We start from the raw sequence: 18540 nt of genomic DNA on the forward strand, positions 1-18540 counted from the left end.
AGACTCAATGATCATAGTCATTTGAAGAAATCTTTGTAAATATAGAACTACTCAGGCCTGCTGAAAATTCTGGTCACTTCAAGCTGCCAATGGTTATTTCTGACAATGAAACTACAAAAAAGTCTTTTCTATAGACAGATCTACTGTAAGATTTTATATGTCTTTCCATAATTGAACCTGTTCCTTTTGCTTTTCCCTCCCTCCCTCCCTCCCTCCTTTCGCTTTCCTTTCTTATCCTTTCCTTTTTTGGTTTCACTTTGCTTCACATTGGATGTGGCTCTTGGTCTACTATTGCATTGCCAAGGCTGCTTTTATTCTTGGGGTGCCAGCTACTCTTGGTCTCAGAAATCTCAGCCATTTTAAAATGCTATCCTGCCTGCTTGCACTGAGTGCAGACTGGCGTGTAGGGGCACATGGAGACCCATCTCGTTGCTCTCTGCATGATGATCTGCATGAGAGAGCAGACTCTCCTGAGACTTCTATGCACCATTTCATTGAATCTTCATCAACCCTGAAGAATACTCTCATCACACCCATTTTACAGATGAGGACTCTGGGGCCCAGTGGAGGTGACATGACTCACTTACAGTTAAAGCAGTTAGTAACAAGTGGAGCCTAAATTAAGACCATATCTGCCTGGCTCCAGACTTAGTCACCATATTACAATGAGTATTTCCGGTTTGGTTTGGTTTTAAATGAGAAAAGAAAAAAAATGGAAACAAAGTCTATGTAAATAAGGAGGGGTGGAGGGGATGAAGGGCGCACAGGGAATGGGAAAAAAATAAGAACCAAGATAAGTCAGGTATAGGTACAAGCACCCAATGATAAATGTAAATGTGTTGTATACCTAAAATGTACCAATAAAAGAATTTAAGGAAAAAAATAAAATGAACGGGGATGTGATTCACAAAGAAAAAAAATATAACAAAAATCGTACTTAGTTCCATGCTTCTGTGCCTCAAAGTGCTTCGGACTGCTTTAAAAGCTTTTGACAGTGCATCTCCCAACACAATGGTGCCAGGCCCTGTGGCAGTAGTCGACTATGGCACAAAATGTGTTGTGTCGCTCCTGTGTTGTTTTCCTTTAAATTAGGTGCCCCTGTATGGACAGCTTGCTAAAGTAGACCCTTGCATTTCATAGTCACTTGCTTCCTATCAACTAACAAAGGCAATAACATTTTATATTTTGTTCATTTTGTGTTTATCTAGAAATAAAAATTATGGGTATTTCCAGCATTCCTGCCCCAGCTTTAGATGGAATACAGAAATAACATGTTTATAAAATGGAGCTAAGTTAGATGGTTTATGATCACAGTTTTATGGGTAGATCAGTAATGTACCCAAATCCTTATCATTTATTGGAACAACTTTGAAGGTGTTCAACTGAAGTTTGGAGCAAACGTCATGTGCTATTTTGCAAATTATCATGCAAATTATTATAAAAATATATTATCTATATTTATCTACAGTATAACTCTCAGTTTTTCTGTACTCCCTGGAGACATGTTTATAATTTAGGTATTTTTTACATAATGAGGGTCTTTATGCTATTTCAAAATTTATTTCAACCAGTACACAAATTTCATGGGTTATTGAGTTATGAGAAACTACATTTATTCATTCATTTATTCTTTCATGCAACAAACAAAGGCCCAATTCTATGCCAGTCCCGTTGCAGACACGGAAGTTACCATGGTGATCAGGCCTTGGTCCTCACGAAGCTCACAGCACAGGAGGGAAAACCTCAACCACAATAAGTGCTGTGAAACACTTGCTAAGTGCAGTGTGCATTGGGGGAAGGGAATGGATCTTACAAGAAAACAGCATGCCAAGGTCCTAAGGAGGCATTTGTAACCTTAGAAGTTATAACGTATGAGCCAGAGAGGTGTGGTCAGGAGACGGCATAAATTTTATTTTGGTCTTTATTCTAAGGTCAGGAAGAAGCAGGGGCATGGTGACATCAGAACTGTGCTTAACAATTCACAGTGGCTGTGCGTAGAGAACAGATGGGAGTGAAGCAGAGAGGAGGCGAGGAGCCTGGGAGGCTGCTCTCCTGTTCCAGGAGTGAGAAGATAGAAGCTTGCACTAGGACAGTGGCAGTGGAGATAGGAAGAAGAGGATGAAGAGCTCCGTAAGGAGTAAGATTGATGAGCATAAGCAGGTGGGATTGGGCATGGAGGGGCTGGTGAAGACAGTGGGTTGTGGGCCTGTGCTCACCATTTAGTGATGCAGGCAAATTCTAAGGAACAGGTAAAAATTAAAAGTACTGTATCAGTAGCATGAAAGTGGTAATTCAAACCAGAAGCCTAGGGGAGACAGTCTGTGGGATGCAGGACAGACAGAGAGAAGAGGGTGAAAGATGGGACCCGAAGTCCTTGGCAAGGGCAAGGGGACTTTGTTAGGAAGCAGTCTGAGAGGCGAAAAGCAGTCGGCTATGTGAGGCTGAAGTTTAGGGAACAGATCTGGGCTGAAGCTACAGGAGATGACATTTAGAGAGCACCAGAAATTATGGGAGAAGAAGAGATAGCCCAGAGAATGTAGAGTGCTTTTGTATCAATAGCATTGCTTCTGGTGACAGATATTATTGGCAACCTGGTTGCTAGAGGTAGAAACAATCTGGAAAATAATGATTCCCAAGGGAAAAGAGGCAGGGTGGGGCCGGAGATTTAGTTCAGTGCCCTGAAAAGCCTGCCCGGAAAGCACAACGACTGGAGTTCAATCCCTGGTACCAAAACAAAACAAGACAAAAAAACAAAACAAAAAAAGCAACAACAACAACAAAAGAAGGCAGGGTGAATTGCAGAGGCAATATTTGAATCAAAAGAGGAAGTGAGTGTATGAGGATTATTTTAAAACTCCGTCCAAGTGGACATGGATTCATTTCAGATGAATCCTACCCAAGGGTTGACTCCTCTCACTGCCCCACTGCCTCACACAGGTGAATTGCTGAAGTGTGGCACTGTTACAAAGTGGGCACTCAGCTACTGTAAGAGGGGAAAGTTATGGCCTGCAGGTCACCTTTGTCTCTGTCCGTTTGGCCAAGTCCTCCCCTCACCTAGGCCCAGGACCCTGGCTTTCCTAAGGAGGGCCCGAGCCTGGATGAACATCATGGCCAATGTCTCCTCAGCTGCTGCCCCATGTCCTTTAAGCCTCCACAAAAGCACTGTGGACCTATCTCTAGCGAGTCCCCGAATCAACAAATGTCACCCTCGCTCATACCCAAATTCTCTTGCTGGAGAAAGTGCACAGCATGCAAATTTGTCTGGCACACTTACAGCTGCGAGGCAGGTGTTTGCTGCAAGGTCGTCAAAGTCCAGAAGGGGCTGTAGGAGCCACAGGCCTGAAGAGCAGGGGTGGTGGCCCAGAGCGGATGCCGCCCCCTCACCTTCCCTTTCTTATTTCTATAGTCATTTTTTGGATGACTATGTGGTGCTGTCCTAAGCAAAGCACTGTGCCAGTAAAAATGAAGATGCCACACCGAGTTTCTTATATAAATAACTCCTTGATTGGCGGTGACAAGAAATGACTTGATTGGCTTCAGTGGGCAACGGAGGCCAATACTAATCCTCCGGGGATCCTAGCTCCATTTCCTCTCAACAAAAGTGCAGCCATCTAGATAGCTGTTCAAAAGACATTACTGCTTCTTATTTAAGGCCTTCCTTCAGCCTCATTTAGCTGTGATTAATTTGAAAAAGTCAATCTCCTGCAATCTTTTTAGAGAAAGCTGGAAATGAAGACTCATACTGCTTTTCACTGAACAGGCTTCCATGTCATACATCAAAGGCCGTAGTTGACTTCCAGAGAGTGCTGTCACCAAGATATTTTGCTGTGTACCAAGCTTGAGAATTCAGTTTATGAAAAAAGCACAGAAGTTGGCACGATTCCCTCCAAGTACTTCCTCTTTCCCCAAACTGGGAAGGGTACTAAACAACAACAGCGATGTTAAAAGATCTTTATTACTCAAAAATAAATAACAAGATAAACACAGGTTCACTCTGGACACAATGGCGACTGCGGGGAGATACAACAGATTTCCTTTAAATATAGTCACTTTGAGATGAGGAGGGGGAGGCTCGGAGCTGCTCTCTCCCCTCATCTACAGTGTGGCAGAAATAAGGGACAGGGGAGAAATAAGGTAACTGAGTAGCAACAGCCTGACTGATGTGTGTGCGTGTGTGTGTGTGCGTGTGTGTGTGTGTGTGTGTGTGTGTGTGAGAGAGAGAGAGAGAGAGAGAGAGAGAGAGAGAGAGAGAGAGAGAGAGAATAAGATTAAGCTAGAGAGAGGGAAAATGAGAGAAGAAAATGGAGAGAAAAATTGAGAGAATGGATTGAAAGAGAGAAATTGAGAGAATAAGATTGAGAGAGTGAAACTGGGAGAGTAAGAAAGAGAGAATGAATGAATGAATGAATGAGTGTTAGGCGATGGTGGGCACAGGATTCTCAGTTCTCCACACCCATCGACTTTCTAATGCCTGGCCTCTTCCACCAGAGCTACACGGCCAGCCACAACTGAAGGCGAGCTGAGGCTCCCCATTCTTACTTTTGCATTTTCATTGGTAAATCAAATACATTATCCGCTGAGAGACACTGCATGTAAAGAAACAAAACTGAACTCAACTAATTATCTGCTGTTTACTCAGGGTTCTATCTGTGCACACTGGCCTTGTCTTCTTACAGAACTCTCCGGATGCCTGCATCAGTGGGGCTGCTGCTTCAGAATACAAGCTCTTATGAGCAGGGTCTGTTAGGGTCTTGCCCACCCTGCGATTCACTTACTACAGCCCTGCATGCCTTGGGGTGTACAATAAATAGTTCTCCACGAGGAGGATCCTAGGGTTATAAATAGGCAGTTCCATGGCGGGTGGTCTCCACTGCTTTGCTGTGTTGGGAAGACTGCCAGCGCCAGCTCAGCCACAGCCTGGGGGTGCACCGTTCAGAGTTTGAGCAAGCCAAAAGATGTGAAGCCAGTCCCGTGGCTCACTTGGCTTGGATCAGTCACATTGACAAACACCGAAGCACCTGGTTGCAATTCAAATACTCCTCCCAAATGAATGGATTGCTGCCCGCAGGGTTTGGAGGAACTGTGGACATTTGCCGCTCGGAGTAAGATTCTCTCAGAGCCACTTGTGGACTTCAGACAGAGGCTGGCTATAAATGGAGCTTGGCTCGGAGGTTCTCGATTGGAACAGAAGGTGACTTGGGTGTAGATGTAATAGAGTCCTTGTCTTTTAATGGTCAGCTGTTTCCCATTTTCGAGGGTTACCAGGCTGCTGCTCATGGTGTAATATCCTTTTTCAGCCCACTGTAAAACTGTAACAAAGAGGGGAAAATTCATGACCAGGGGGAAGCAGAGAATGATTTACATCCTAGCAGAAAATAGATTTTAAGTTTGGACGCTGGCTTTGTGTAGGAATGGATTCTCAAGGCCCTTCCTAGCCTTCAGAGTCATGGATTACAAATTAGCATGAGCTTTAGAGTCAGATAAAGCCAGGTTCCAAACCGGGCTTCCCTCAGCTCCTCATTGACAATGTGGGCTAATATTAAAGCATATTTCAGAGATTTGTGAAGATTAGATAAAGTAACACATCACAATGAGACTCCTTCTCCCTTTATAATTCGTAAAGCCAATTTGCCCCTGAATTTGAGAAAGTGCAAATGATTCCAAAATTCCACATCATAAATTATGCATACCAAATTCTTCAGACTAGATCCTTGCTGATATTAACATGAACACCTTGCATGGATGAATTTTTCTTTTGAGACAGGGTCTGACTATGTAGCCCAGGCTGGCCTCGAACTCACTGGGATCCTTCAGCCTCAACCTCCCAAGTGTTGGGATTACAGGTGTGGACCACCATGCCTGGCTCACTTGCCTTGAATTGTATAAAGCCAAAGTTGTTGGTCTACCCGGCTCAGCCTCAGCTTGGAGAAAAGACTCCACTTCTTTCTACCTGATCATGCTGTTGAGACCTGAGCTGCCTCCCACAGCAAGGACTAAAATTAGGCAAGAAAATACGAAAATAAATGGTGTGCATTTCACTGTGTTTTGATCTCCCATTGTAGTGGGTGCCACCAACTTGAAAGTATCTGTATTCTTGTGGCTAAACTAGAGTACCCACCAATGGTGTGCCATTTTCTCAGCTGAGATGTTGAGTGGGTTCAAAGTAATGTGTGCACTCGATTTCAAATCTCAGCTCCTACAGAGTGTTAGATTGGCTGAGAAGGTTGGGGGTTGGGGAGAGGGGAAAGTATTGATGCATTTGCTTCTTTCACCTTTTAAAAATTTTCCCATTCATTGGTCTTAGGTCAATCAGGGCACAAGGTCCTACCTATTAGGGTTTATCCTTTAATACCAGATAGGCATCCCCAAATGCCTCACATTTCTGGGCCTCCCAAACCACTCCGGAAAGGATGCCCCCTTCATGATGTTTTTACATTTGGACCACTTGGCAGGTTCTCTGTGTTTTAGTCCATTGTGTTTACTTTGTTAATTTCTCTCTTATTGTTAGTCCTTGCTGTAGGATGTAAGTCAAGTTTATAGCAGTGTGATCAGATTGGAAGAAGAGATTTGGGTTTAGGCTTGGGGAGGAATGTTACCGTCTCCCCACCTGATCTCCTGTGATACACATTGTATGATGTTGTAGGACCACTATGAATCATGAGCCTTTAGGGAGAGTCTGAACTCTGCAAAATATATCTAAGAGCAACGATTTAGATAGAGGTATACAAAGACCAATGGTGAGGTGATTCTAGGTTTCTCTGCTGCTATCATTGAATCCAAAAGAGGTTTCTAGATGGTCATGGTGGTACACACCTGTAATCCCAACACTCTTGGAGGTGAGACAAGAGGATAGCAAGTTTCAGACCAGCTTGGATAATTTAGTGACTTAGTGAGACCCTGTCTCAAAATAAAGAATAATAAAAGGGCTGGGGATGCAGAACAGTATGAAGGCCCTGGGTTTAATCCCAATAAAGAGAGAGAGGAGAGAGAGGGAGGGAGGGAGGAAGAGAGAGAGAGAGAGAGAGAGAGAGAGAGAGAGAGAGAGAGAGAGAGACTCTGGGCATGGTAATATAGTTATGATGTTCTTCCATAGGTATATTTTCTGAGAAAGGTATGTATGACAGAATTATTAGATGTTACAGAATAACTGGCATTAATGAGGGGGTTTATGTCACTCTTTTGGCATCTAAACCACAGTGAAGTATGCTAAGTAGTGGCACTTTACATTGGTATAGCATAACTTGACAGCATAACTTTCTTTCCCATTCACTGATTTGATACTGAAAGCTACCCTGTGAAGTAGGTGCAGCAGGAAACTGCTGCATAGTTACAGGGACTTGGTGAAAGTCATTTGGCAGGTGATTGTCATGGTTCTTGAATCCCAGTGTTCAAAAACTCCCTATCTGGTACTCTTTCATAAAAAGCTCCATGTTATAACCATGAATGGTATACCCACCGAGAAGTCCACACAACTGGGAGGAAGCAGTATCTTCCTTTCTTTGTCTCTGCCTCTCTCTGTTGCATATATGTCACACACACACACACACACACACACACACACACACACACACACACACAGAGCGTTTAGAGGCTCCATTCCGGAGCACTCTGCTGAATTTTCAAAGACTGCTCTGTTGCTCTTCCATTTATCTAGACGGGGGATTTTGTGCTAGCGTATATGTTTCCATCCATTTATCAGATGCGACACATTCTCCAGCACCAGCTATCACAAGGTACAGATTTGGGAAAAAAAAAATCTAAGAGCTAGAATGATGGCAGAACTTATATGGAAATAAAATCATTCAGAGTTGAAAAGATCACACAGTATGTCGTATGTTGTTACTTCATTGGAAAATCTCACGTCTCGACACCTATTGATCTTTACAGAACGATTTTACCTTTAATTTCCCCGAGGTTGGCCCCAGTGAGGCTGGGGTTAATGACATGGGGATTGACAGGTAACAGAAAAGACCCCCTGAGGCCTATTTAAGCACAGTGAAGAGGGGCTGGGAGGGGGGTGCCCCCAGCCAGGGGGTCGCCACCCGCCGTTCCTCCTGTGCTGTCAGAATAATGGTCTCACCACCTAGGAATTCATCATTTAGAATCAGCCATTGAGCAAGAACGTAATGAGAACACTGGGATTTCTTCCTATCTCCCTTTGTCCCTCAAAGTCCCATCTGTGCATTGGAGCTCACTTTGAAGACAAAGGGCAACATTTGAGAGATATATGGGCAGATTTGTAAATTGGGCCCCTGAGGAAGAGAGAAACCTAGTCATTATTACGCTATACTGCTTCCATATCTCAGCCTTCCCCCTTGGGTGGTTGACCCTCAGATGCTACAGAACTTACCAGATGCTGTTTTACCACTGGCTTGACTTATGACATGTGCTGCAATTTGAGGATCTTGATCACCTGAAATGAAACCAAAAGCAAACTGTCAGGCCAAGGAAATATAAAACTGCCCACAGAACAAGTTAGTTCAGGTCTACAACTGTGTAATAGAGACTTTCCTAAGATAGGTTATGCGAAAGGAAGAACGAAATCTTTCTCACTGGAGGAAAATTTGATTTCTTAATATCTTAAACCATTAATTAGATGTTTTGATTGAGCTCTCCTTCTCCTAATAGTTTTTCAATACTTCACATAGATTGACACAGGCTAGAAATTCCTGTCTTCATTAGATATACCTTGAATCTTGCTTTTAGGAATAACTCTGACACACTGGGAGTCTTAGTGAGTCCCAACATTTATCTGCATACTCAGTAAGATGCTTATAGTGCCTACTTAGGTCAAGCAACTGGCCAAACAGTTGTGTCTATCTCTAACTGTCTCTCATGTAAAAACTGGCACCTTAATCAAAGTGCTGACCTCCTAAGTGCAGAGATTGTGTGTAAGTTTGCTTTTTCAGTTATGAGACAGGTGCTGCACACTCGGTAGGTGCACTGTAAGTGAATCCAAATGCATGAGCTGAACATCAGTTTGGTTGAACTTATGATTTCCCTGAAGACTGCTAGGCAGCATCCACAGGATCTGTTTCCTGAAATTTTACTGTCCTTAACAGAGAACATAGTACCACTCTACATGTCTTACAGTCATTCTGAGAATGAAAACTTCATGGGAATCAGATGACCACTTAGCATCTGAACCAATGGTTAAGGCGAGTTATGAACACTCTCTTTACCTCAGAAAATAGTATTTATTTGGATGCATTTCTTTGTGTGTATCAGATTTGCACAAGCCATGGCATTACATTCACCATCTTTGTGCTATAATAGTCTCTCCCACACTCTTTCTTTTCTTCCTCCACAGCTCAAGTCACATCCAGTAATATTACGTTGGTTTCCGGTGTTATAAAGGGAACAGGGAAAAGTTGGTGTGCCCAGAAAAAAGAAGTAACTGGAAGAAGGAAAGCCCTGGAAAATGTCATGAGAGGAACAGTGGAAGACCCTGGGCATGTTTAGCCTGGAGAAAGAAAGCCTCAATCAAAGCTCAGAGGTCACGATTGCTGCCTTCAGTATCTGCACAACTGCTGTGTAAGAGACAAATTGTACATTGATTAGTATGGCCTTAAAGAGCAGAATTGGGTCTTTGCTGAATAGAGATTAAAGGAATAAAATTTGACTCAAGAGAAGGACAGACATAGTCTTGAGTAGTGTAGTAATCTTGCTATATTTATTAGATCTGTTCAAAGACATGCAAGGCTGTCTGATGGAGTAGTGATGAGGTAGAAGGAAACCTTATCCCTAGACATATTTGATGGGAGGCCAGATGGCCAGTGCTGTTTTAAAAGAGATTTATGTTCTGAGGATTGTGCTGGATTTGAGAACCATCAAGATCTCTTTTTAACTCTAAGATGTTTGGTGTGCTCTGATGTCAAGAACAAAGTAAAGATTAGAATGTTGTTACACTTGATCCCAGAGGCTTTCCTGGCCACTGTCCTCCACGAAAATTTATGATCATTGAGCAATGGATACCTTTTTTACCAAATGATGACTTTTCTGCCCTCTCATCCTCTGAAGATGGTACCAGATGGAATGGTTGTTTGGATGAAGGTATCCTGAATATAATGGACTTTCTCTGCAGTTAGTATTGTCAGCATTAAAGGAACATAGCCTTCCCTATAAATATCAACATCCAAAGGCTTTCCAAATCACAGGGACCAGAGCAGGTATCAAATTAACAATTTTCTTCCTGTTTTATTTCCAGGACTAAAAGTTCCCTAATTCACCACTTGCTGTTCAATATGATCAGCCTAAATCTTCCTTTTAGCATATAAACATTCATAGAAATTGGTGAATAGCAACCTACCTTTTTGCCTTTCATAGCTGATTTCTTTCTTTTCCTCTTTGTTTAGCATTATATCCTAAAAGAAGAATCATTGTAAAAGGTCATTTTAACAGGAGGTCTGTGTTGGGGTTTTAGCAGTATCACTCATTTGGCATCCATCATTACTCTGTTGTCTATTTCCGGTGAGGATTATCATATAGACTAAGATTCTGTCATTAATTCTATCGTACCAATTGGGAGTTCGTGGCTCTGACAGATGAGCTGATAGTCCAAAAAGCCCAGGGGAGAATTCGGAACAAAATCCAAGCCTTATTATCTCCATTCCAATGCTCTCTCCGGACCAGAGGCTGTGATACTGACCCTTCCTATGACCCCAACCTCTCTGGCTTTGACAGATATGACAAATAGTGCTCAACAAAGATATGCTTTTACCCTGGGAACCAGTATATGGAATATTAATAAATATACAGCATGATGTGTATCTATTATAATAAAATTGGTCTGAAATCTCATAGGAAAAGGTAATAGTAAGTTTGACCTTTGGAGATAAATCCAAGACTATAAAATGACCCTCACATATTTTTTTATCTCTTTCAATGGGCTTGAGAGATTCCCTTGCTGATAGTTATCCTGTATTTATTTAGAATAATCACCATTTGGGAAACACAGATCATCTCCCAATGCTGCTGATGTTCAAAGACAAATACAACACTATTTGAAAGATTTCTTTTCCCTTATAAACTGAAAGAATGCTAGAAGTACTTGAAGAAGCTAACAGGGACTCTCATCAACATAGGCTGGAAGATGAGAAAGGCTATTGCTGTCATTTTAAAGAGACTGAACAAAAGGCCTGGAGGACTTCACTGGCCCAAATGTCACCCAAAGGGTTGGTCTGAAACTTACACCAAGAGATCATATGACCTGGCTCAACTTATTTCATCACTCTATATTCTGAACACAAGGAAGAAGGGAGTAGTATTTTCACATCTTCTGTTAATCAAAGTAGTCTTCCTTTCCGTTCCTGGAATTAATGGTCTACAAGGACCTTCCTTTGTTCTCCCCTTCTAGAAGGAATCTCTGTTGTTACTTGTGACTCTTTAGTCATAGGCTCAGCTCAATTGCCAGATGTGAGGGTGTAAGTCACAGAGCCCCAAGGGGAACCTGAGCCTTGAAACGCTCACATGGGCCACAGAGCTTCAACTTTCCATTCGAGCTGAAGTGGGGCACTATGAAAATGCAGTGACAGGAAAATGTTTGTGAGATAACAAGTAAACAAATGACTGTTTAGAGTCTTTTCAAAAACTAGAGTGTGATGATTGAAGCTGAGATACTTTTAGGCTATGTGGTTGCATTGGTGTCAGGGCCTGACCGAGATGAAAATGTGAAGTCAGCAAAGTTTGTCTTTTATACGCCTAGCTTTGCCTTTTTGTGAACTCTTCGCCAGCCACACTCCCCAGAGCCCTTTTTTTTGTTGCTTAATTTTATACTTCAATTGAAAGACTTTTCAGAGTTGACTTTCAGTAAATCTGGGATTAGTTATTCCTTTCGTAGTGGGAACTCTATGTGGCAGGTATGGACAGAAAATACTTTAACTTGAAAATACTTTGACCCTATCAAAAGCATCTCAGGCATTGGTGGGCAGATAATCATAGTAAGGACTGTTCTCTCAGAGGGTGAGGTGGGTTGGAAATTTTAATGTGAAATCGTGGTATTTAAAGTGGTGCCTCCACTCACCCTAACCTGAGCCCTGAATTCCATCTTCCCCTTACTCCAAAGTTACTGTGTGGTGCTACTCACCTCAGGAGATAATAAGTTCCTATCACCAGAAGTCTTCAGATAAAGATTGGGTGATTATTGGGTAGGGATGATGGAGAGAAGACTTAAATTCTGAGAATTGAGAACTGGATCTGATTATTTCTAAGTCCCTGTCAAGCCCTATGACTTGAAGGCCTAAAATTTAAACTTGAGCTTGCTCTACTTGCTCTGGACTAGCCAGATTGTGGCCTTGAACATCTTCGAACATTAGCTCAGAAAATACAAATCCAATCTGAGGTTGTTCAACAGTTGGCCTGTTAAGTTAAAAAAAGAGTTGAAAATATTGTTTCAGAGTGAAACATTTGGGAGAATGGGTTTTGAAAAGTCATTGGGCAGGGGGAGAACAGTGTAGCTGGAGGACTTTGTAAGTCACCATTGTGCACATCCTCAGTACAAATGGCATTGACCAGGGTCCAACCTGCTGCAGCACAGGCAAGGAACCTCCTCGGACACAGGGAAGGAAGAGATCAGTGGGGCCCTGGCTGACAAGCCTTGAAAGGTCCACCTTTTTAGAACATGAAACTCGGAGCTGTCCCCTTTTAATATAAGTGTAAACAGGGAGGCCAAACCAACTATTTTTCTTTGTCTTGTCCTGGGTAGATGATTTTGGGACCTTTATACTTCTGACCTGAAATAAGGACATGAGGAATGGTCAGGTCAACTGTAAAACTCTCAGTGACAATGAGAGGGAAGGGAAAGAACCAACAAGCCACTCTCACTGCCATTTGAGGGAACTGAAGGCTGATCAGACAGTTACAGAATGTCCGAGCTGGTAGCGTCCATACAGATAACTTTATTCCTCTTGTGTTATACGTGAAAGAATTAAGTCATTTGCCCAAGGTCAAACAACCAAGTATATTCAATATGCTATTTGGATTGTTAACCTTTGTTCTGAATGTGGCTTTATTCACACTGAAATTTGAAACACCTCCAAATACTCTATAATAGTAACCAGAATCCTCTAAGAATGGGAGAAACCAAATTATTTCCAAACTGGGCCAGTTTTGCAAGTGAAAGACTAAAAATTTCATCCAAAACCTAGATAAGCATAAAGAACCTGAAAGCCAGGGGCAGATTTGAGCCATGTTCTGATCCCCATAGGTAACTCAGGAATAAGTTGTTAGGGTCTTTAGTACTAGATTTTATTACATGTCAGTTACATACAGGAGGACAGGAACAAGTTCCGAAAAAGATCTTAAGCTCCTTACTCTCTTATTAAATTTACACCTAACGGCATATGAGAATGAATTCCTGTTGGCTTATTCTAATACCACTCCCCCACCAACACAGAGCTGCCTTCAACAGGGAGTTCCTAGACATGAACTCTAACTGAGCTGAGGGCCAAAGGGATTTGACTCAGTGCTCTGGGAGGAAAATGGGAAGTGAGAATACTTGATATTCTCTCTTGGGAAAAGGAGCCTCTTGCTCTCATATCTGTGATGAGCAAGTTAAAGGAAAAAATTCTAAAACTTCTTGTTTTATGTACCTGTTATAGGCCACAGTCATAATTGATTTTAAGCTGGCTACACTGATGGGTTAGAAGATTTCAAACCTCTGTCTCTGGTCATGACCAACTCGAGAGTGGGCTGGCTGCACATGAAAGTGCTAGTAAACGGCACTAAGAATGTCCATGGCTCATTCCCTGCACACCTTCTCCACAATAAAAGGGAAAGACCTTCCTTTCTCAGCACCTGAAACTCCATCATTGGCTGAGCACTAGAGACTGTATCTGACTTCACGAGTCCCTACCATTCCTAGGGCAAGCAATACCTTTGCCTCAGGTCTGCCAACATGGCAGTGGCCAAGGGTTATTGGTTCCCTGGGAAATGGGGATTAGACCTTGGCTCCATGGTGGGAAGATGTCAAAGTTTGGGTGGGGAAATAGAGAAATGAAAAAAACCAAATCTAATGTACTTTATAATTTTGCTCATTGGCACCTGCCCATGAGAGCTCGTGAGCATACATGCATATGCTCATGAAAATGTGTATTTTCTCCCAGAGACAGCCTTTTCTGTTTGTTTGTTTTTTTGAGGCAGGGTTTCCCTTTGTAGTTCAGGCTGGCTCTGAGCTCATTATGTAGCCCAGGCTGACCTCGAACTCTTGACAATCCTCCTGCCTCAGCTTCCCGAGTGCTGAGATTACAGGCGTGCTTCACCACGCCTGGAAGAGACAGCCTTTTTGATCTTATCAAGCAGGAATACATACATTTCCAACTTTCCTTTGCTTTTTTAAGATGGGATTTTGGCTTAGTGTTTGTTTTTTTGATATACACATATCCATACCCAGGTATGTATGTGTATACGTGTATATATATGTATATACATAGGTATATGTGCGCATAGTAAATTTTTAAGCTTTTACATTGTTGAATTTCAGTTTCCTAACCTAGAAAGTGTGGTAAAATTTTCCAGTGACTTTTACCAATAACTGAGAGCCTTACCTTGACAAAGCCTTCAAACTGGCTTCTAATTTTCTCACAGTTCAGCAAGGATAACGATTCTTCTCCTTTGTTGCATCTCTGTATTGTTTTCATGAATACAAAATCATCATGAAGATTCCTTTCATCTTCTATCTATTTTGAAATAACAAGGATATGTGAAATGTCATTGTGAAGAAGAATGCAGCTAATGATGTCTGCCTCCACATTCACTTCCACGGCACCAATAAGAAAAGGACTTTGAGAGCATAAATGGACAATATAACGTTATTATATGGGATTATTGCTACTTGGTATTTACCATTTAAAGAACTACAAAAACCAGCAATGGAGACATCATATTATCTGAAACGCTAGGTAGAAATCACATCTATTCTAATGAACTTCCATCAAAGAGCATATATATTTTTAATGTATCACAGCTGCACTATTCTATAATTGTTACATTTCTCATCAGCCTCTAAAATAGTTTTCTGCTAAACTAATTTGTGCATACACTTCATTTTAGTGTACATGATGCAGTGCTTTAGAAGAAGTTAATTTGCTGTGTGTCCATTAACTCAAATTCTAATTACCTCTGTCCCTTCTTAACTTTAGTATTTGTGGAAAATATTTGCATTTTTAAAGAAGTAATCTTTCATCCCCAAAGTTAATGAGGTATTTTGTTTTCCAATATCTTCGTGATAATTAAATGTATAGAATTCACTTGTTTCATCCACCAATCCTATGCCATTTTCTTATGAGTAGATTTTTACAATTCAAAACAAGATTGCCTTTGCTGAGGACTTTTGTTGTCATCAAGGACACACCTCGAAGCAATGGTATACTTGACTCTACCAGGGTCACTTTTTCCCTTTGGAGACGAGACATATGTCCTGACATTTGATCAACAGAGCCCACGGGAGCAAACAAACAAGCATCTAGACCCAGAAGCCCCCCCTTTGTCTCAGGGGTGAAACCTGAAGTTTGAGTGTCCTAGTGGATCACCTCAACACTCACTACCTTGCCCTATACTTGCGCACCTGCATGACCCTAATTCTAGGTCTCTATCCCAAGAGAGGACAGCCAAGGACCTCTGAGAAAACAGTCATCTGGATTCCTCGGAGCCACGGTTCCCGTGTCCAGACTTTTAGGGATGGTCAGATAATTGTTCACTTTTCCCTTACTATGATTTGTGTTTTGGCAACATGGCCAATAATGTCCTTCAGTGGAAGTGATCAAATACATAGAAAAAACATAAATCCTGACATTTTTTTCCTAAGAAGCCAAAAACAACCTACTAAGTTACTCTTCTCTTTTCTTCTTGTAAGTCCAACCACTTAGGAATCTAAATGCACCTGGGATGGGCATTGAGTAGCTTGCAGCTACGGTCAGCACATGAAGAATTGTACAGGGAGCACCATTTTTATTAAGAAACCTGCAAATTTGGAGACTTGTCTTTGTGTTAATCTGAAGCAGTATGCAATTTCAGATCAAACTGGTACACTCCTTCCCTAGGTGGAAATTTAAAAGGAAAAAGTTGTCTCCACCTGAAAAAAAAATTGTTGAACTTTTAAAGTCAAACTTTAGGGAATAATGATAGCTAGTGTCTACACAGCACTTTCTTTGTGCCAGGCACTATTCTAAGCAATGTACAAGACTAAAATCACTTAATCTATGAGATGAGTGCTATTACTATTCTCATTTCACAGGCACGGAAACTAAGGCATAAAATATGTAAAATAACATGCCTGGGATCACAGAGGTGGTAGGGTCAGAGCCAAGATTTGTAACTAGCCAGTGTGACTCCAGATCCCAAGAGTTTAACCAGAGGCAAGAATATGAGACTTCACTGACTAGACAATAACTATGCCACAAGACCATTAATCCATTTGAGTTTCTATCATTCTCCAACATTTGAGCAGAATTAAAATCAATGGATCCACAAATCAATTAGACTCCCAATTTAGTTAACAAAAGGTTGTAGTTCATCTTACCTTGTCTAACCTTCTATGAAGATATACAGCAAAAAATGCCGATCCAATCATCTGGGTGATTAGAAAAACAGTAAGTAAATACATAAAAATTTTCATGCTGATGGGCTGTCCAGTGGCCACAGATCGCGGAGAAGGTTGACTGTATGTTTCGATCATGCTGGGTTAAAGCTGAAATGGTATCTTCTGACGAAGAAGGTGGAAGAGGCAGCATGAGAAGACTGTCAAATTGGCCACCTTACTCAGGATTAGTTAAGAGCGCACAATCGTTGCAGCCCACACTTCCTGGAAAATGTGCTTCGTAGTCTTCTCTCCCAGCAAAAAAGTTACGTAAAGGTTTTTCTTTTTTTTTTTTAATTATACCCATATCATTCACTTCCAGGCTTTCCCTTTTGTTAGTAAAGAAGAAACAAGTTTCTTCTTCCATACATTCATTCTTGCCTTGAAATGTCACAGACTTCTTAACAGACAATGGCAGTATTTTCCTATCGCTGTCTAACGTCCTGGGTTCACCAGTTTCAAGGAAAGTGACAAATTAATCCACCAGCAATAGACTTATTTCAATTTCAATCTTACTAATATAAAGCGGGAACCTTGCATAAAGGGAAAGAAACAAATGTCAACAAAAGTTTGGATTGATTTTATGATTGGTTTGACACTAGCTGATTGCTTCTCAAGAGTTTACTTATTTAATCTTGAAGCTCAACAAAATCCTAGTAGCTTTGCAAGTCAGCACTACATGGCACAAAGGAAAAAAGAATGCTAACAATTACTAATATAATTTAGCTGGAAATATTATGGAAGAAAAATCTTTGCTCAAGGAAATCAGCCAAAATTGTGGGATTGAAGTTAAAGTAAAAATATTAGCTCGATATAGCCATGTTGCCTGTCTGCATTGTTTCAATCTATGAATTATCACTGATGCTGGTATAATGGTTTGGGATAAGGAAAACTGGCTGCAGTTATGGGCTGTGTATCCTATTCTTTGCTCTACCAATAAACTGCTATGGAACTCAGCCAAATTACTTTACTGCTTTAGACCTCAGTATCCTCACACTCTAAGCCATACCTGCCTTGCCTCTTCCGTAGTTTGTTATGAAGATTGAATAAAGATGTGCATGACAGAGATTTGCAGGTTAAGCAACAACTCTCATACCTATTTTTTAAGAATTTGTTTAGCCCAAGAACATGTATTTTCCAAATTGCCAACTCTTTACATACTGGTAAAAATCAGATAAGAACAACATCAAAATCACCTTGACTTGTGACAATGAATTGAATCACTGAGGTGTACAGAATTACACATTGCTGAATGGCTTTTGCGTCATCAGACTGGCTTTAAACCAAACACCTCTGTGGAAATCCCTACCACACATCCCAATCTCATCTAGAAATGGTGATAAGATTGCTTTGGTGATTCCTATAAAATTATTTGGAGAGACAAATAAGAAATGTAAAAGTTGCTCTGATAGGCAAGCTGTCTGTGTAGTTAGCAGCTGCTTTCTTCCCCTCCCACGCCCTAGCATCCTGTCCTGGGCCCAGACCTATGTAGCTTTTCACTACCTCTGCCAAGTACATCTGCTTCAGTGCACGTGATGAGCTTTGATCAGTCAAGTCAGAGGCCTCAGTTCTTAGACATGTGACCTTAGTTCTGCCGAAGGAAGATTATCATGAGAACCAAGATGGGCTCAAGGGCCTCTCTGAGGCCAGCTTCACATAGTTACAGAGTGCCAGACTTGCAAGGACCCTGAGAAGATGAGCCCTGCCAAGCCCCAAGGGAGAAGATGCTGAAGAGACCACAGAGATGTAGACAATAGCAAGATTTGCTCCTGTGACCAACTTCAAGAGAGCTCTTGTCCAACCTCCCTGGCTCCCCTACGTGATCTCTAGCTTCCTTCAATCTGACTTCTCTCCACAATATACTCCTGACGCTGCTCCTACCATTATTAGCTCAGAAATAGTTTTGGCAGAGCCTTTTTAGAATTCATTTTTAGTTACTTCTCTATTATTCCATTGACTTCTTCTGC

The 18540-nt window shown here is 41.6% G+C and overlaps 1 protein-coding gene across 1 annotated transcript; it reads right to left on the minus strand.

Moving 5' to 3' along the window:
* Window positions 1-3946: 3946 nt before the first annotated feature.
* Cd40lg (CD40 ligand) lies at window positions 3947-17159 on the minus strand. Its single transcript, XM_004862331.3, has 5 exons — window positions 16517-17159; window positions 14544-14675; window positions 10310-10364; window positions 8351-8413; window positions 3947-5309 (listed from the first exon to the last, which is right to left on the minus strand). Exons 1-5 carry the CDS (start codon window positions 16670-16672, stop codon window positions 4933-4935), a joined length of 783 nt encoding a protein of 260 aa, XP_004862388.1. The 5' UTR covers window positions 16673-17159; the 3' UTR covers window positions 3947-4932.
* Window positions 17160-18540: the final 1381 nt, after the last annotated feature.

This window comes from Heterocephalus glaber, unplaced genomic scaffold (assembly GCF_053883595.1).
Source record: "Heterocephalus glaber isolate CG9 unplaced genomic scaffold, H.glaber_assembly_v1.0 deba00001764, whole genome shotgun sequence".
NCBI classification, from domain to species: Eukaryota; Metazoa; Chordata; class Mammalia; order Rodentia; family Bathyergidae; genus Heterocephalus; species Heterocephalus glaber.

Excerpts from the sequence above, each read along its gene's own strand:
- Cd40lg (XM_004862331.3), bottom strand. The coding sequence starts at position 16,672 with ATGATCGAAACATACAGTCAACCTTCTCCGCGATCTGTGGCCACTGGA. Across the intron at positions 14,676-16,516 it reads TTCATAGAAGGTTAGACAAG|ATAGAAGATGAAAGGAATCT; the intron begins GTAAGATGAACT and ends ATTTCAAAATAG. Across the intron at positions 10,365-14,543 it reads AGTTTGAAGGCTTTGTCAAG|GATATAATGCTAAACAAAGA; the intron begins GTAAGGCTCTCA and ends TTCTTCTTTTAG.